Source organism: Xenopus laevis, chromosome 6S (genome assembly GCF_017654675.1).
Source record: "Xenopus laevis strain J_2021 chromosome 6S, Xenopus_laevis_v10.1, whole genome shotgun sequence".
In the NCBI taxonomy this organism is placed as follows: domain Eukaryota; kingdom Metazoa; phylum Chordata; class Amphibia; order Anura; family Pipidae; genus Xenopus; species Xenopus laevis.
Window position 1 is genome coordinate 40,767,699 of NC_054382.1, and position 21,046 is coordinate 40,788,744.

The following is a 21,046-nucleotide window of genomic DNA, read 5'->3' on the forward strand; positions in this document are numbered from 1 at the left end:
TTTGTTAGATGCCACTAAGAAACCATGGGACATATTATACAAATCTACCAATAAAGACAATTCCCTCTCACCAGATATGCCCCTGTGGCATAATGCTTCACTAAGCAACTTTGATAAATTTATAAGGAGGGGCTTCTGGGCAAGAGCGGGAGTCAAGCAACTTCAACACATAACACAAGAGGGCATTTTCAAAACTCTAGAACAATTCCAGCAAACTCTGGAACTGTCGGATCTGTCGTTGTATAGCTACCTGCAACTGCAACATTTATACCATGCTCATTCCACCCCACCCACAATACAACAGACTAATGCTGAGACTATAATAAGCTTACCAGGGAAACAGAAACTAGTATCCAAAACATACATGTACATTGCATCTCAAAAATATGACCCCGGACCCAGGGTCAAACTTAAGTGGGAAAGTAGTGGAGTTCAGTTAGAACCCGATGACTGAGAGGAGTTAGAGGACAACCTCTATCTCCCTCTAATCAGTACAAGAGACAGGCTCATTCAAAAATTGTACATCAAATATATTTAACACCCAGAAAACTACAACTTATGGGCCACCTAGAGCATTCCAGATGTCCTCGCTGTAACTCACCAGATGCCGATTTTATGCACCTTATATGGTACTGTCCAGAGATACAGACATTTTGGAAAAAAGTAATGAAATTCTTAGCTGACGAATTTGCTCTACCACAGGTATTGAACCCAGCTACCTGCCTACTGGGAGTAACAGATGCTCTGGTACCCAGAATCCATTTAAGATTATTGATGAGAGCACTTTTGTTCTATGCCAAGAAAACAGTAGCCCTACACTGGATGGGGCCAGCTGGGAATTAATGGATAAATCTCATTAATTCCCAGCTGGAACTTTATAAGTTAACGTATATTGCCAGAGGCTGTCCACAGAAATTCGAACTTATATGGTCTCCTTGGCTGGATTCACCCGCAACGACAACCAAATAAGTATACTGAGAAATTTCATCATATTCTCTCCATGTCTACCCTTCTTCCTTCTTATTTCCTTCTTTCTTGTTGTTCATGAAAACTTAATAAAAAGTTACTATTAAAAAAAAAAAAATTGTTCTCCGTGGACAGCGTTTGCATCATGGCACAAACACTGAAGGGTACAGATAAGGATGATTGTGGTTATCTCTTGTTCTGTATGCATTTTTGTTCAATAGTTCATGCGTCTATTATTGTGTTAGTTGTGTTCAGAATAATAGCAGTCCAACATCACTACCCTGATCAATCGGCGTTTTTGGTAGAAAATATATTTCTACATGGCACATAATTTACTAGTAGGTATAGTAGAGTAATAGAAAACCAACAGACTGAACAGTCCTGACTTGCATGACTGGCACCTATTACATTATTCTGCATTTCTTGGTTTTGCCTCAGAAATAGCATTTTTGCTTAAACGTAACCACCCTTCCCCAATATACTGTTGGGAACTTCAAGAACCAGAGACCACTTGTGGTGAAAAGATACAGTTTGGATTCTGAACTCACAAAGAGTCAGAACCCAGAACAAAGAAATCACTGAGTTTTTATAAACCTGGGAACCTATGACATTAGAACTTACGGGCATAAAACGGAGCTACCATTGCAAGGGCATAGAGATATTGCTTTACAGCACAGAAAAATTAAGAACTGCCATATTCTACATTTGAATAGCCCCTGTGAGAATTTTTTTTTTTTTTTTTGCAAATCATCTTTATTATTTTAAACTGCAGTACAGCAGTAAAGGGTGACTGAAGTTTATTAGAGCACAAGTAACATGACTGGGGGAAGCCGGGAAATAGACAATATGTCTAGCCCCAAGTCAGATTTGAAAATTAATATTAAATCTGTTTGCTCTTTTGAGAAACAGATTTTAGTGCAGAATTCTGCTGGAGCAGCACTATTAACTGATGCATTTTGAAAAAAAAATATTCTCCCATCCCAAGTAAATAAGCTATGTGTCAAATGAAGGCCTACCCCAACAACTGCATTGTTAAATACTATTACTGAACCACGGAAAAGAAACCTCATTACATTGTAAGAAAATGTGCACAATGTTATTGAATAAAGTAATTTTTTATCTTAAAATGGGCAAACTAATGGAGATATTTGTGGGCAACAGTATACCGATGTGGAATAGCAGGCATACTGTAAGCTAAAGAGCTACATTTTGTGCACCATCTGTGTTCCTAGCCATATGCTAGAACAGTAACTTCTACATAGCTTAAGTATAAATAGGAACTGAAATTACTTTGCCTATTTGACAACAAATGCTTTTCAAACCTTTTTACGAAACCAGGAACATTTACCAAGCAAAATAAAAAGTAGAGCTTTTAAAATTCTTTGCACAGTACAATCATTACAGAAGTGATCCCTTACCAGTGGCTTGCAAGCAACATGTTGTTCTCCAACCCATTGGATGTTGTACCAGTGGCCTCAAAGCAGGTGCTTATTTTGGCATTCCAGGCTTGGAGGCATAAAAACCAAGGTGCACTACCAATCAGCCTTATGGAAGCTGCCAGTCTACAAAGTGGCTACCAAACAGCCAATCACAGCATTTATTTGGTAGCCCCAGGAACAATTTTTATGCTTGCGTCCCCCCAATAACGCTTACATCTGAATGTGGCTCACAGGTAAAAAAAGTGTACCACCTGCTTCTATATGAGGTCTAGTAAGTGCAAGTACAGGTCTAGTGCCTAAAGTAAAAAATAGCATAACTTGTTCTACATCTACCATTGTGCATCCCACTTGCCCATTATGAGCTACGATCAACTTTGTTTTAAAGCTACTGATGAATAGTACTCCTTTCCTATGATTGCTCGTCTGTAGATAAAGGCTTCTTCGCAGGTACTGTTCATTCTCCACTAATAACAAAACCTACTGAAATCGCTCTCTAAATTGCAGGAATCTGTGCACTCTCCTATATTTGTGCACTCTACTATATCGATTAATTGTGCACAGAATAACATAGTACTGTTTCATGTTTGGTTGTAGCCACAAGCTCGTCTGTTAAATATTTGCATCCAATGCTCCACATGAATTAATTTGTACACGTTAATAAATTAATTAATAATGCAGTGAATAACATCATAATTCATTCATCATATAAAAATACCTGTTCTGCATCTGATGTGGATGTAGTAGGCACCTGTGTATCATCATCACCTGACATTTTTTTTTTCTGTAAATAAATTTATGTTTAAATAAATAACATCGATTTTATTACTGCAAATTAATTATAGAATATAAAATCAATGAATTATTTATTAATTAAAAGCATTTATGAGACTGTAATAACATTTAAAATTCATTATGTAATCATTAAATTAATGTATTCACTAATTGGTTTATTATTTAATGGAATAAATAATAATTTTTTAAAAAATAGATTGATTTATTGAATGTATTTTTTGATTAATTAATTCATTTTTCCATAAAAAATATTTATTTATAATAAATTTAGCCAGTAATTAATTTTGAAATGGCTTTGTACTATCATAAAATGTACTTGACAATCAATTTGTATTACTGATATAGCTCACTATAATATATACTTGAAAATAATTGGCCTAAAGCACTCATATTAACTCAGATAGCCATGGAATCTGTCTATATCAATCCTAATAACTTCCATAGACTTTGTAATTGGTTTAAAGCCCTCCTATTAACTTGCATTAAATTTGTATAAAGTGTAATGTTTTTATTCAAATTTTTTAGGCACCTGAAGCTATATCTGAGGCTTGTGCACCCTGTTCTCCCTCGTGCATTGTTGGTGTAACATAGGACATTGGTGCACGAGCATTACAGTCACGCGCGAGTACGTGGTGCCCTAATGGTTTTGTCGCATGCGCAATAGACCAACCGGCGCCATATTGATTGTGCAAACACAAAGAAAACATTTGCGCGGAATAGGATTAAATACACTTTTCTACAACGATGCGTAACATGTCAACGGAACAAATTTGGGAGAAATTAATTTAGCGATCAGGTACATCTTGGGCTGGACTTTCATATTATGGGGATATAGAAAAATACTTTCCTTGTCCTTTAAGGTAGCCACACACAAAAACTGCAACAATTGGCAGGAAACTGTTTGTTTTCATTAAAAACAAGGCCGAGTGTTTTTATACAGGTCATGGAACTCCGAGGTAACTTATAATATTCTCATATTTTATAACTGAAATCAAAAATCCCCTGGAAGCTCACTAGTTTGACAGATCACAAATTATAATTTAATTTTAACCACATAGAATGAACAACCTCTTGGATCAATTTGATGGTGTGGGCCATGCACAATCTTTGGACTCGTATGTATCCCTTTTGACTGAGGAGTAGTTTTTGTTAGGTGTCAGTATTGGTTTATAATACACAAAAGCCATGAATATCTTGTAAATTATATCCTTATAAACGGTGAGTAGTGATGTCATCAGTTATAAACGGTGAGTAGTGATGTAATTTCTGTCACATGACTCACTAAAACTTTATTAATTATAATACACAAATTTTAGTGAGTCATGTGACAGAAATTACATCACTACTCACCGTTTATAACTGATGACATCACTACTCACCGTTTATAAGGATATAATTTACAAGATATTCATGGCTTTTGTGTATTATAAACCAATACTGACACCTAACAAAAACTACTCCTCAGTCAAAAGGGATACATACGAGTCCAAAGATTGTGCATGGCCCACACCATCAAATTGATCCAAGAGGTTGTTCATTCTATGTGGTTAAAATTAAATTATAATTTGTGATCTGTCAAACTAGTGAGCTTCCAGGGGATTTTTGATTTCAAGGGCTACATAGAGGTAATAATCTATACAAAATGAATATGAAAATTTGAAATTAATAAATAGTTGCTGACAGGTAAACATATAATACATTGAAACATTTATCAAAGTTGATGCCTGTGTTAGTTTGGCAGAATTTTCTTGGCACCTTTGAGCAGTGTAACCCAATGGTGGTAATGCTTAGCTTTGTTATCCAAATTACACATGGGGAAAATGGATTTGGACAACAATTTCAGGACAGAAAATTTAAGTTGAAATCTTCAAGTAATGGTAATATTTAATCAAGCAGAAACTGCCATTATATTACCTTTCATTTTCAGAAATTTCATATATCTGCCCCCAAATCTTAAAATGCAGTTTTAGAGAATTTTCAACTAGCTAAATTGAAAGCGGAATTTGACAAAATGTTTGAAATTAGGAAGCACACTATTAGAAATTTCTTAAGACTTTTATTGCTTTTCAATTAACCATTTCTGACAATACAAAACATATTTGTTGTTTCCGTTTTTTAAGTTCAACATCTTATAAAGGCAGTTTTTTTTCAAATCTCCAATAGAACACAGTATTAACATATTTGCATATGCGATTAAAATAACCAAAATATAATATATGTTTTTCAAACTTGCTTTGGATCTGTCACAAAGTAAGAAAGAGAAATTATATTTGTTACAAAATTCTAGACCCTCCGAAGCACCCCCTAAATAAAAGTAAAAAAAAACATGCTTTTGATGTGCTGGACTACTCTGAGTAAATTCATTTAATATACATGTTTCCTAAAGGTCTGGCTTTGTTCAGAAAAACTCACTGAACAATGGAAAACAAGCACAATTATTTAGATTTTTTTTTTACACATCTGAAAATAAAGTGGGCACTTCTTTTTAATGCTAAATTTTAAATGACATTTTGCTGGAAACAATATTTACTTCTCATGTACTTTCTTTTTTTTGTGTCAAAAATATGCAACTCCATTATACAAGGGCAACAAACAGGCAGGTTATTGGAGATATCCCTCATAATGTAGTAGGGTAAAAGGCAATGTGCCAAAAGCAGATTCTTCATTGTGGCTGCAGTTATAAGTGCGATGGACACTCATCCAATTTAGACAACGTATACAGCACAACATCATGATGGTGCATGTAAAGCTATGCTCTGCTGCGAAGGTGTCCAAGAGCAGGCTGCATCCACAGCAGTTCCTGGCTCTACTACTTGAATAAACACAGTTATGCCAAAGGTTGTACACTGTGGTTATGATGTTACTTGACTTCACATATATATTTCCATGTGTACATACTGGCCCTTATTTTGTTATTAGCACTTGTAAAATGGTGTTGCAGATGCCTGCTTCCTTAACTAAGATAACGTCTATCATATATTATTCAGCAAAATAAAAATGACTTTTTGTATAAAAGCAATTTCTTCCAAACTATATTCAAGCAACCATGAGTGTAAACAGACAAATAAAGTATTGTTCATTCAATACATACACAAATTACACCATTTCTTTACAAAAATGTGGGAAAAAAATCTTTTGAACGCCAAATCCATATACACATCCATATTTATATTAATAAAATGACATGTAAATAGTATTTCAGATGACTACCTAACCTCTCTTGAAATAATTACTCAATGCTGGAAAGAAAACTGCAGGCAGCTTTTGTATGGTGTAAAAGATAATAGCTTGAAACATTTTCAAAGAAAAGTTCTAAAATCAAAGAAATTAAAACCACACAGGCAGACAACACAAATGCATTTAGGAAATGATTTGGGAATAACAAATTGTGGTAACCTTTAGAAATAAAAAGAAAAGATGATAAAAAAGATGGATACGATTTGGATTAAAGGCAAAGCTTTTAAACAGTTTCTCCAGTGGGGGGCCTGTTACCTTGAAGTTGGATGTTGTCTGTCTCCCACAGAAGTTAAAAAAAAAACTGAGCAGAATGTTTGGCAACCCTGTTAAAGACCATTTATTAAAAATAATTAAAATGGTGCCTTGAAGACTGTTGTAGCATGTTTAGTCAAACCATGTATAAACAGGAGAACTGGGAGGTTAGGCTGGAAAGTTTGTTGCAGAACCTTGAAGATGCTTAAAAGGTTAATGTCACAAACAGAGACTGCCACTGTGCATCCCCGAAAACAGTTTCTCTGGTGTTTATCCACCACTAGAGAAAACATTTCGGTACCTTATATTTGGGTCTGTTGCCTAAGCATTCTAAGGAGCACATTTATAAACAAATACAAATACACAGCCAATCACTGAGTAGAACACTACTGATTTAGTAAAGGACATTTGAAGTGAACAAATTCAGTAAAGAGTATAATTTTCACAAAAATACTTTCATAACTACGGCACAAAGGACTTATATCAGTTGAAATTTACATAAAAGGGGAAAATAGGCTTTGCATTGATCACTGCTTTATAAATAAATAACATGCAATTCTTTATAATTATGCTCCCTAAGAGTCCTACTTTAGCAGCTGTCAGAGATGGGGGATCACATAACTTTCCTAATTTATAAATAAAAAATGCTATATATATATATATATATATATATATTTGGGCTGGTGGGGGCTGTTTTGGCCTCTGTGTACTTGGAATGGCAGGGCCTATTTTGACTCCCAGGTATATATATATATATATATATATATATATATAGGCCTGGGAGTCAAAATAGGCCCTGCCATTCCAAGTACACAGAGGCCAAAACAGCCCCCACCAGCCCAAACAGCCCCCTACCAGCCCACTATATGGTACCTTTTTATTGAACCATACAGCAGCCCCTCTGGCATTTGCCAGAACTCACAGATTGCCAATCTGGGCATATATATATATGTATGAAGAAGCAGGAGTACTGGAGGCAGCGATGATCAGAGAGGAGAAGCTCCGAGTGTGCTGTTTTTTCATGAATATAACATATATTTTTACCTTTGAAACTAAAGAAAATCATAAATGTCGGGTATATTTGGGTCTGCAAAATGATAGGTGCAAAGTTTTGCTTTATGGATACAATACAGTAAAAGCCAACCATATTTTAAATTATAGAAGCATATCCTTCCAAAAACCAAAATTGCCTTCCTTTATACTAAAGTTGATTGTAAACGTATTGTACCAGAAGAAATATATAAATGATTTTCTAATTCTCTAACTTTGTACACTTCTTTTGAAACAAATAAAGCCACCTTTATCACATTAGACTATGATACCTCATCTGAACTATTCTATCTAATGTGAAAAGGTGCTGTAGAGAATACCGAGAAATTTATGACTGTCATTTCATAACATTACTGCTAAAAAAAAGCCTAGTCTTGCAGTGTATTACTAATTAGATTGGCTAGATTTGGCTACAAACACTAAAACAGAGCAAATTATTGCTTAGGGCAAAAAAACAGAAATACTGTGGATAATCCTTGTAACACAGAGGCAACCACAAACTTGTTCCACATTTGCAAAACATGTGGCAAATGATAGAATAGGAAAATAGCTAGAAACTGAAACTTATTTCCCTTAACTTGAATTTAGCTTGAATATTTTTAGATTCTCCTAATATGGTAGACAATCAGGAATAGCGAGTTAATCTATGAGTAACAGTGAAAAGTGCACTCACAGCTGTACTATATGCTCATTTTGGCAGGCTTCTTAACAGCTGAGACTCAGTACTAGTGGCAGGCTAAATTAGGCTGATCCTATAGTCTGACCGTTAGGTAAACAATTTGGGAGGGCCTGTACAGACCCACGACTGCATACTGGGACCAATGCAGTTCTTGGGCAATACCCTGAGCATATCAAGGCTGCCGACTTTAGGATGGTCATGTTGCTGGATTGCCAGGGCAGGAACAAAGGGAGAACTTTTTTAGCATCCATTAGAAGTGCAAAGAAGGCAGAAGAAAAAAATAAGATAAAAAAAATATATAATGGTAAAATAGTTTTGTTATATAAAGTACAGGAATGACAAATCGGGTCATGTGTGTAGCACTTCCTGTCAAAATGTCCCTTCAAAAACACTTTAGCATCCTGACAGACTTTTAAATACACCATAAAATCCATTGTAAAAATTATATAAAAGTTCCTAATGAATAAATAATTTTTGAGTGTTGATCCTGAGCCTGTTCATTTCTTATATAGTATTTACAGTGCTAATAATTTACGAGGTGTACAGTATTTTAGGTTTCTTTCTTCACTCAGTCTTATATTTTCTCAATCATACATATAGTCACTACAATCATACAGTACATATATTCACTACAATCATACATATAGTCACTACAGTCATACTTTCTCAGACACTTTTTGCCAAGTTCTATAGGGAAGTCTCAGCATCCACATTTTTCCTCGATGAGGTGTCTTCTAGGGTGACTTTCACACTCACGGGTTTATCTGGGCTGTAGAAAGTAAACACAAGATTAATAATCATTACAAATGCACGTGCTAATGTAACAGACAGGGAAAAAACCAACAAAAAGACAATTAAAATGTCATAAAGGAATGCAGCTACATAACAAGAGGACTAAAAGAATAATGCACATCTCTTGGTCTAATGAATATTTTTTACTACCCTGGAAAAAATTTTTTGAGAGGTAACAATTCTTTACTGAGGCTCATTTATATTAAAGTCATGCAAATATGTACCAGTCAAAATAAAAACCCAAAATGCCTTTTGCAGTTTAAAAACCCTGCATCCATGCAAAGAAACCTCACGACTATGGGGATTTTGACATAGCTGGATGGGGCTCCACATTCATCTGTGAGACTCATTTAATAGGTGAAGGTTATCGATAGAAGTGCAGCTCCAGTAAATGAATGTTAATGGTGCCAAAATGTAGGCATTCCTGGGTCATGGGTATGATAAAGAAGTGTTTTGAAAAAAAGGGAACTCCTGAGAAGTTTTAAGAATGTGGGTCATTTATCAACACTGGGCAAATGTGCCCATAGGCAGTAACCCATGGAAATCAGATTGCTGCATTCAATGTTCTACTTGCATCTGGTTTCAAAAAGCGAATCACTGATTGGTTGCCGTAGGTAACTGCCCATGGGCAAATTTGCCCAGTGTTGATAAATGAGCCCCAATGATAGGAAGGTACCAATTTCTTCTCTTGAGAAGTGACATTCTAAGCAACCCAAATACACCTACATTTACAGTACAAAGATGAAGTCTGTCAAGTAAAGATGAAGAAAGGGAAGTGGACCAGCTAGTCCTTGGGTGTGCCAGTCAGATGCATCCTTCCAAGAAACTTTAATGGACCCCAGTCTGCCCTAGTTCTCTGCCGGGAATTTCTTTAATTACAGTTGTGTTCAAAATAATAGCAGTGTGTTTAAAAAAGAAAATACCGCTACTTATAATAACTTTTATTTTGTGCGGGTCGAGTTTTTCTCACTTCTCACACCCAACCTAGCATGGTCCACTCTTTATATAGCCACGGGTATATAAAAAGTTGCACGCAGAGGTAGAAGTGGGGCAGAAAAAGGCCGCGGACGGGAAGAATGGAGGCTAAAGTTCACCCCGAAACTGCCTGCTGCCCAATGATGTAGTGTGGAAGTGGCCTGAACCCACTTATCTGCAAGTGTCTGGCCGGCCAAGACACATCACTAATTAATGAATCAAAGAATATTTAGTTGGTTAACCACGGTTTCTGAGAAATGCTGCACATCTGTGTTGCATGGAGTCCACCAACTTCTACATTTCTTGGTTTTGCCTCAGAAACAGCATTTTTGATGTCACCCCACAAGTTTTCTTTTGGATTAAGGTCTGGGGTTTGGGCTGGCCACTCCATAACGTCAATCTTGTTGGTCTGGAACCAAGATGTTGCTCATTAACTGGTGTTTTTGGGGTTGCAGTCTCACTGAAACTACCAATTTAATCGCATTTCCTCTTCAGCATAAGGCCACATGACCTCTTCAAGTATTTTGATATATTGAAACCGATAGTCCATAATATGAGAAACATCCCCATATCATGATGCTTGTGCCACCATGCTTCAATGACTTCACAACGTACTGTGACTTGAATTCGGTGTCTGGGGGTCATCTGACAAACTGTCTGCGACCCCTAGACCCAAAAAGAATAATCTTGCTTTCATCAGTCCACAAAATGTTGCCCCATTTCTCTTTAGGCCAGTCAATGTGTTCTGTGGCAAATTGTAACCTCTTAAGCTTGTCTTTTTTTCCAGCAATAGGACTTTGCGAAGGCTTCTTGCTGATACCAGTACTCACAGGTAATTTTAGCCTTTCTTTGATCTTCCTGGAGCTGATCATTGGCTGAGTCCTTGCCATTTTGGCTATTCTTTTATCCATTTAAAAGGTAGTTTTCCATTTTCATCCATGCCTGTCAGGTTTTGTTTGCCATTTTAAAGCATTTAAGAGCATTATAGCTGAACAGCCTATCCTTTTCTGCACTTCTTTATATGTTTTCCCCTCTCCAATAAAACTTTAAATCAAAGTATGCTGTTCTTCTGAACCACCCCTTTTCCTCAGATATTCAGAGAGAAATGCATTATAACCAGCATGCACAACATTTCCTGCCTTTCTTCCTTAAAGGGATCCTGTCATCAGAAAACATGTTTTTTTCAAAACGCATCAGTTAATAGTGCTACTCCAGCAGACTTCTGCACTGAAATCCATTTCTCAAAAGAGCAAACAGATTTTTTTTATATTCAATTTTGAAATCTGACATGGGGCTAGACATTTTGTCAATTTCCCAGCTGCCCCTGGTCATGTGACTTGTGCCTGCACTTTAGGAGAGAAATGCTTTCTGGCAGGCTGCTGTTTTTCCTTCTCAATGTAACTGAATGTGTCTCAGTGGGACATGGGTCTTTACTATTGAGTGTTGTTCTTAGATCTACCAGGCAGTTGTTATCTTGTGTTAGGGAGCTGCTATCTGGTTACCTTCCCATTGTTCTTTTGTTTGGATGCTGGGGAAGAAAGGGAGGGGGGTGATATCACTCCAACTTGCAGTACAGCAGTAAAGAGTGATTGAAGTTTATCAGAGCACAAGTCACATGACTTGGGGCAGTTGGGAATTGACAATATGTCTAGCCCCATGTCAGATTTAAAAATTGAATATAAAAAAACCTGTGTGCTCTTTTGAGAAAAGGATTTCAGAGCAGCATTCTGCTGGAGCAGCACTAATAACTGGTGGGTTAAAGAGATATACACCGCGCTTATGAATGACAGGGGTTAAAAGCTGCACCGTTGATAAAGTGGATCCACAGGTCCACCGGTATATGACAGAAAATGGAGCAGGAAACAGTGCGCTATTGGAATGTTTCACTTAAGTACCTAAAAGGAATGTTTCACTTAAGTACCTAAATATAGAAAGAGAAGAGATCCCGATAGTGTATTAACCTTAAATTAAGGATAACTTTCGCTACACATACTACTCACATATAGTGGTCAGGTTTTATGCATTGAAGGTTCTAGCTGCTTTATCCTTGGTTTCGTCCGTCGGATTTCGGTAGCGTTGCCTAACGGGAAAAGACCAAAGATAGTGCAGAATCGTTGGCACGTGAGTGAAGGAGGGTGAGGGTTCTGCTTACCGGAATGGTTTTCTAACCGAGCGTATAAGGGCCTAAATAGTCCTTTTATACTAGTTTACTACAATAAAAAAATTCCTTTTAAAGCAAATACTACGGAAACCCTGTATGATTTCACTTAATACCTAAGTAAGCATCTGCAGATCAAGCGCTGAGTTTTTCAGCGTTCACCACGAGGAAAAGAGCCGCACTTCCGGTGTACAGCAGAAATTCCAGCGACTGCCTGCAACAGGAGCCCTCAAGAACTGGTGGATCGTTCACTGCCCGACCAGTATAGCGAGAGGGAAGCCGCACCAAATTACAACATTTCGGCCCTTATACGCTCGGTTAGAAAACCATTCCGGTAAGCAGAACCCTCACCCTCCTTCACTCACGTGCCAACGATTCTGCACTATCTTTGGTCTTTTCCCGTTAGGCAACGCTACCGAAATCCGACGGACGAAACCAAGGATAAAGCAGCTAGAACCTTCAATGCATAAAACCTGACCACTATATGTGAGTAGAATGTGTAGCGAAAGTTATCCTTAATTTAAGGTTAATACACTATCGGGATCTCTTCGCTTTCTATATTTAGGTACTTAATTGAAACATTCCAATAGCGCACTGTTTCCTGCTCCATTTCCAGCACTAATAACTGATTTTGAATTTTTTTTTTCCCATGACAGTATCCCTTTAAATAAGGGCCATAATTGACACCTGTTTTTTCACAGAATGAATTATCTCACTTATTGAACTCCACACAGTTATTATTTTGAACACTGCTATTATTTGAAACAAGCCTCAATTAATGATTCAATTAAACAGAATCATGCATGGCATGACTGTTGGGTCTGTTGGTTTTCTATTGCTCTACTACACCTACTACTGTAGTAAATTATTTGCCATGTAGAAATAATAATATTTAATAATATAATATAACCAAAAATAGTGATTGATCAGGTTTGTGATGTCGGACTGCTTTTTCTGAACACAACTGTACATAAGAAAATACATTAGGCAAATTTAAAGAAGCAATTCTCAATAGCCCTACAGTTACCTACAGTATTATCTTCTTTCACATGTATAATGTCAAAAGATAAAGAGTAAGGTAAATCTGCTGCATGCTGTGCTGTTTTTAGGTCTAGGCCATTAAAAATGAAAGGGTGCCCCACACAGTGAACCTTGCGTCTTTTTATAGAATATTTCTATTTATACTTTGTCAGCTGAAAGCACACACTGCTTATTTGAAATGGTTTTTATAGTCCCAAACAAAAGGGGAATGGTTCCTGTAAATGTTCTTTTCTTTAAAACAAATCATGTGAGCAGTTACATTTTAGGAAATACTTGCATGGACAAGGAAGACTATAGCCTATTTTGCAGAGTGTCCTTTTCTTTGGGTTTTGGTGAACTATGTTGGATTTAGATCATAAGTTTAGGGGCAAAACAAGTCTATGTTATGCCCGCAATGAAAAGATACCTTATGTACAGAGCTAATGTACACCTGGAATTCAATAGTATATGCTGCTTAAGGATTCAATTGAGAAACGACACCCCATGTCTAACTTCACTTTCATATACAGCACTTCCTTTTGCCCACTCATGCACACACAATTAACACTGAGTTGCCAAGCATACATGTGCACAGGGTACATTGAACAATACTGCATTAGTTGTTCTTTAAGTATTCTAACATCTATTAAAGTGGACCTGTCACCCAGACATAAAAAGCTGTATAATAAAAGTCCTTTTCAAATTAAACATGAAATCCAAATTCTTTTTTTATTAAAACATTCATAACTGTTGTAAACTCATTTAAAAATCTCAGCTGTCAATCTTATATTGGCTGACCCTATTTATGGCATAGAGGCGGGATTTGGAATAATTGTTTTTGGGTGACGGGCCCCCTTTAACAGGGATAACATGACTTACACCTAAACAAATGAACAGAGCACTGAAAAAGGACAGCAAATATCACTGCACAAAGGGATGTAGTTTATAAGCTTTTATTTATATGGCATTTCTGCTTTTTGGGCAGGCCCTTGCTACACTTCTATATATTTATAGCTAAAGTAATGTAGTGACTATTGCCTATTTATTAAAGGGAAGTGCTGTAAGAAAGCTATGTAAGGGGAAGAAGCACACCAATTCACGTGGGCTTAATTTATCTTGTTTATTGCAGACATTTTGGCATAAGCTTTCGGGGATAAACTCCCTTCCTCAGTTATTTGCACCTGAGGAAGGGGTTTGTCCCTGAAAGCTTGAGCCAAAATGTCTGCAATAAACAAGATGAAGGCTTAAGCCCGTGAGAATTAGTGTGCTTCTTCCCCTTACATAGCTTGGATACTATTGGACTTGGAGGCAGTCTGGGAATTGAATGCACCCTACATGCAAGTAAGTGAATTTTCATTTCTTGCTGAAGTGCTGTAAGAAATCATGTGACTTCCTTGTGAAGTAGCATACCTTTAACCAATAAATTAATTTACAAATATATGAACTCAAGAGAGCCAGCTTATCAGTTAAGCCAATGAGCGCACATTCTGAAAGCATTATACAACAGACAGGTAAAACAATTGTAGCTACCTTAGGTTAGGTCTGTTTACTTTGGTACTCTCTGGATTCATGGAAAGAGCCTTCCATTGAGCAGTTTTAGCCATTTCATCTGATATGTTTACAACAGAAGGGTCAAGGCTAGAGGACAAACATAGGATGTGATTAGTAGCAAATACATCAGAAGCATTTTAATTTTTGTTTGAACCTGAGCGATTAACAAAAAAAAAAAAATCACGTTTACTGCTTGCTCAGCCACAAAATTACGCTGTTAACTGCCTCTGAATTAGAATGAATGCTTTTACATGGAGCCTGTAAGTAAACTTTTATATACAACTAAATCTGAGCATGATGTTAGCAGAAGTTACTGCACATGCAAAATAGTCTGTCTTTGAGTATTTAGCATTACTTGATTAATACTCTGGGAGCCTGAACCTGATATAAATTCAGAAGGAAGAGCTGCTGCATGTTACATATATTGCTTTCTTGTGGATACAGCATGCAGAAGCAACATATTTACCTCCATTATGGTCCGTTGCAATTATCCCCATTTTATTATAAACAGTACAAGTTTTTACACAAGCTTTAATAGTGTTCTGTAATAGTAGAGATAGAAACTTGTGTGTGTGTCTCTTATAAGTTTACTTTATCTATTTGCTTTTCTTCAGCCTCCTTATCCATTTTATTCACACAATTAGGCATTCCAAAATGCATTTAATGTTAATAAATCTTTCAGATTAAGGAATTTATGTAATAAATGGCGCAAAGTATGCTACCGCTGCTAATCACCTATACCAACCAATCAGCAAGTAGCATTTACAGGTTACTGATAATCAGTAGCTTATTGGTTGCTATAGGTTACTGCACATGGACACATTTTTATTACATGAGAGGGAAACCATAGTTGGTCCTGCTTAGGCTTGTGGTACAATATATATCTAGCATTCCTGCTATAAAAAGAAGTAAAGGCTTCTCTTATTTGCTGGAAAGGAATCTAAAATAAACAGAATTACCAGGAAGTGGACTCATCCATGCAAGCTTAAATAGTGCCAATAATATTTCCAAGCAGTAATGTAAAACTTTTTTTTCCTGCAAACTGCATTACAATATTACATTTTACAATTGTTATTTTGGCAACACTCTTTAACTAACTCACTACTGGTATTGATGTGAATTAATAATACACAAATTCCCAGAAACCATACCTGTATTTCAAGTTCTTGACTGGAAGCTGAAGGAGGTTCCTTCCTTCAAAATCAATTTGTACATCACTCTCTTCAGCCTGGAGCATTCTTTCGGCTTCCTGAAAAACACCATAAAGAGCATTGACTTAATTATAAAAGTCCTAGCATAATACTCTGAAAACCCCAGGTCTCAAGTATTCTGGATAGCAGTTTAAAATTAATGTGAACCATATGAAATGTAGTTAAAAATTAGATTTTTTTGCAAGTACCGGTTATATTTATTTTTGCGGTCATGCACAATTAACGAAAAATATTTACATAGCCCCTTTTAAAAATCAGTCCCTTGCTGTCAGTTTGAGAACTATGCTTTTGAAGCAGACAAGCATTTTGTTAATAGGCTTTTTTTTTATTTTGCTGCTGAGCTCGGAATATATTCAAGATTTATATAATGGGAAACAAGTAGGCAAAAATTACCTTAATGATACATTTTTAAAGGGAACACTAAAATGTAATGTCTCCCCACAGCCAGAGTTAACAGTCTCATTTGCAAGCAGCTGCACTATGAAATAGAATACCTGACTCCCCTTTTGTTTGGGTTTTGGCTAGCAGAGCAATCCTCCAAACTGTGTTGGTGGCAACTGCAGCACACGAGTGACTGCAAACTAGACTCCAGAACACTGTTAGAGTACATGCTAAAGGATGTGCAAAGCCACCCAAGAGGAATGAATAAAAATGGTTCCTGAACCGTAGTGCTCATTTAACACAAAATTCTATTTCTCTACAAAGCAAAATACATTTTTTTATATTCCCATTGAAATGATTAGAAATGCTCTATTTCAGTCTTACTTCTTTTGCTTTTTTCTTCTTATCATCTTCCTTCTTCTTTTTACTCTCAGGCATCAGATCGTCTAACCAGCTCAATTCTCTTTTGGTAAAGATGAAGTCCAAAAGTTTGCGAATGAAAACAAGAGCAAGGACCTGTATGCAAATCAAAATATTTAAAAACAGCTCTAATTTCAGGTATGGTTTCAAGCAGTATGCTTTGCTTAATACTAGGGAAATACAGTTTTCAAGTCATAGCTAGTGAAATGTGGTTATGTGCCATTTGAATAAGATTATATTGTACAGCTTTATGAAACCATGGAAAGTAGAGCAAAACCACTTACCATCATTGGGAACACAACAGCAGCTGAAGAGGCTTTAATAACCCACAGAAGGACAAGGCAAGTAAGCTGAATAACTGTAAAAACGTGAACCTTCCAGAGAGGTACATAGCGCAAGTAGATTAGATCCGTCTGATGTTTGGCTGGCATTCCAAACAGTTTGATTCTGTCAAAAAGCTGTAACAAGAACAGATCAGAAATAGACAAGGGCTTTGTTTAAAATCATAGTAGGGAGCCTTGAGGTTGATATCACTGCGAAACACTATGGGAGGCTTAAGCCAGACTTCATCCATTAGCATTTATAGTACTGAAAGTGAATTTGTTTGGAATGGTGAAGGGCCAAAACTTTACTAATACTTATTTTATTATTTTTCCATTATGAATTCTTTAACTTGGGTAATATGTATAAAGGCACAATTAAATGGATGTACTTCCAAGTATTATACCTCTGTTCTCCATTTAAAAAAAAAAAAATGTACTATTAATAAAACAGAGCAATGCGGATGAAGCCTTTAGATATATGGATGAGAAACCAATAGTATAGTAAATATGCATAGCTAGAAGCACAATAAGTAAAATTGCTAAGAAATGTGCAAGGATTACACTAGTTTCTAAGCAAGTTTTGCTACATGTAAGCACTAATGTCCACGGAGGTGTAAAATTAATGCTTTCAATTCTGGAGCAGCTTTAGTTTACACAACTTCTAAATAGCTGCACAAAGCAGAACTGCTTATTTTAATGCACAATTCTCAAATCATTTAATGAAAAATGTATAACCATGCAAGAGTATTACCATGTAAGAGTATGGTGTACACAAATTGGAATTACCTGAATGCCCTTGAGAGATGAAGCACCCATATAAAGGAAAACGCCATACAGGACTGGCATTGGTATAAACTGAAAAGAAATATTCCATACCATTATTGTATTCATAAGTTAAATGTTACGCATTTACAGTTGTGTTCAGAATAATAGCAGTCCGACATCACTAACCTGATCCATCACTGTTTTTGTCAGAATTCTGCTTAGCTAATGATTTACTAGTAGGTGTAAAAGAGCAATAGAAAGCCAACAGACCCAATAGTTATAAAAATGCATACTGCTGATTCTGTGTAATTGAATCATTAATTGTGGCTTGTTCCAAATAATAGCAGTGTGGAGGTCATTCATTCTGTGAAAAAAGGTGTCAATTACATCCCTTCTTTAAGTAAGGCAAATAAATGATGGTTATAGTGCATTTCTCTCTGAAAATCTGGGTTGTTCCAGACATTGGGAAAAAATATAAAGAAGTGCAGAAAATTATAGGCTGCTCAGCTAAAATGATGCTTAAAAAAGGCAACCAAAACCTGAAAGACATGGTAGAAAATGGAAAACTACCATTTGAATGGATAGAAGAAAAGCCAAAATGAATACTGTGACAATTAGAAGATACCTATGTGAAGCCAAGCAAGAAGCCCTTGCAAAGTCCAATTGTTGAAAAAAAAGACATGCTAGAGGTTACAATTTGTCAAAGAACACAGTGACTGGCCTAAAGAGAAATGGTGCAACATTTTGTGGACTGATGAAAGCCAAGTTATTCTTTTTGGGTCTAGGAGCCACAGACAGTCAGACGACCGCCAAACACCGAATTCAAGTCACTTTGAAACATGGTGGTGCAAGCATCATGATATAGGGATGTTTCTCATACTATGGTGTCGGGCCTATTTATCTCATACCAGATCATGGATCAGATTCAAAACGTCAAAATACTTGAAGAGGTCATGTTGCCTTATACTGATGAGGAAATGCCCTTGAAATTGTGGTTTCAACAAGACAACAACCCCAAACACACCAGTAAACAAGCAACATCTTGGTTCCAGACCAACAAGATTGACGTTATGGAGTGGCCAGCCAAATCCCTAGACCTTAAACCAATAGAAAACTTGTGGGGTGACATAAAAAAATTTGTTTCTGAGGCAAAACCAAGAAATGCAGAAGAATTGTGTGGAATGTATCAGGTGCCAGAAGTTGGTCGACTAAATATTAGTTCAGATATTCAAAGGAAAGCAAAACATAGAAATATTTTTTAGTTTATACAGCGAATGTTTGAGTTTGTAAAGAAGAATGCAGACACTGCTATTTCTTGAAACAGCCTAATATTCCCCTTTCTTTAATTTCTGTAATGAAATACGGTAACACAAATTTGCTTATTTCGTTTTTATGTTTTGATTTGGAATGGAATGAATTCAGTTCACAGATATAGGTGTTATTTACAATATGGCCAAAGAAGATAGTAGGCGATTCAGTTCTCTTTATTTAGCTTTATTTTGCTAGTTTCATGATCTATTGTAGGCCAGGAGACTTCTGTGGAGCTAAAATAGGTAGGGCAAATATCTGGGTAGCACATTTCCTAAAAGATAGGCATGCCATCTTCTGTAATGGTTTTGTGCAGCAAAAACTATAAATGCAATCCTGAATATGGAGCAGAGGACAACATGCCGGTGGAGCCTGAAAGTATAAAGTGCTTACCTTTAAAACAGAAGTCATGAAAACTGAGAGCCCCATCAAAACAAAGATCAGAAGGCCAGTTACTCGCTGTTCTCTTATTCCTAAGAATTTTGGCTGCTCTCCGGGGGCAGAGCATTCAGATTCCACTTTCAAGCTGTTAACATGGCTGATGGATAGCACAGTTGCAGCAACAAACCATGGTAGTCCCATTATTGAACACACTCCAAGCATAATGGCAACCACGAATAGATCAAGATGGTATCCACCGCCTTTCTGTAGAAGCCAAATACAAGAAAGAACATTAAAGTCATGTGTAATTCCTATTGAAAATAGCATTTGCTCAACTCCTTTTTGTGACTTTTTAAACGATGAGCATTTGCTTGACTCCTGTTTGTGATTTTTTAAAGGAGAAGGACACTTTGAAAAAGAAACCTCTCTCTTCCTGTTCGCTATTACCCCCCCTCCTGGAACGCTGCATTGAAATGTGAAATATTATTACGCTCTTCGTGCATGGCTATTCCAAAATTTGTCCGTAATTGAAACTTTGCAGCAGCCATTTTCAAATTGCACGTCACTTCCGGCCCATTAGCTAAATTTTAAAATTGCACTATTTAAAAAATGAATGATGTATTACTACAGACGTCAGTCAGACAGACCTAAACGCTGGGTGTACTCGCTTGTTTTCTGCTCTTCCGCTCACTGACAAACTATAAATTAAATCCAGAGAGAGCGCAGGAGCTACAAAGTGCCCTTTGATTGGCGGGTGAGAGCAGGCAGGGGCAAAGAGGTCAGGGATGACTAACGGGTAGATCATGTGACCCGAACGTCATCTCTTTACAGGGAAGCCTGAAGATCCTTGTGAGCTTGCGCAGGGACCTCTGAGATTAATTACGCATGCGTGTGCCCTGAACAGACGGATTTCTAGACTGCAGCAGGGATATCATTTTCACATCAGCTTGCCACTTATTTTAAAAAGGATTACAGCTCAAGAATTCATGAAAAGCTGAATTAGGAAATGCCTGCTGGTAAGAATACATACATTTAATGGGCAATAATTACACACTTATTTTATTTTAGCCTTTCCTTCTCCTTTAAATGATGCTGCAAAAGTCAGTCTCCTCCAGCAAGACAGGTCGGTCAATCCTTTGGCTTGTGTTACATTGTTTCAAAAATGGGAATTTCCAAACACACCCGCACACCCTGGACCTTCAATAGTGATTTCCTGGTGCACAGCAAAGGAAGGAAACGGCCACCTCCCAAGTCACAGTAACACAAAAATTTCACCGGCACACAGGATAATGCAAGCAGGATTAACCTTGCTATGTGATTTATTACAGCATGCAACGTTTCGGGGT

General features: G+C 36.8%; 1 protein-coding gene across 4 annotated transcripts in view; it reads right to left on the bottom strand.

Moving 5' to 3' along the window:
• Positions 1-8,151: 8,151 nt before the first annotated feature.
• Positions 8,152-21,046, bottom strand: part of slc4a7.S (solute carrier family 4, sodium bicarbonate cotransporter, member 7 S homeolog) — an 87,614-nt gene continuing 74,719 nt past the window's right edge. For all 4 annotated transcript variants that reach the window (XM_041567532.1, XM_018269292.2, XM_018269290.2 and 1 more), the window contains 7 exons: positions 19,713-19,964; positions 18,033-18,101; positions 17,208-17,381; positions 16,888-17,019; positions 16,063-16,160; positions 14,891-14,998; positions 8,152-9,184 (listed from right to left, as the gene is read on the bottom strand). In XM_041567532.1, coding sequence (XP_041423466.1) covers positions 9,103-9,184; positions 14,891-14,998; positions 16,063-16,160; positions 16,888-17,019; positions 17,208-17,381; positions 18,033-18,101; positions 19,713-19,964 — 915 coding nt within the window. In that variant the 3' untranslated portion in view covers positions 8,152-9,102. The remainder of the gene's footprint in view (positions 9,185-14,890; positions 14,999-16,062; positions 16,161-16,887; positions 17,020-17,207; positions 17,382-18,032; positions 18,102-19,712; positions 19,965-21,046) is intronic.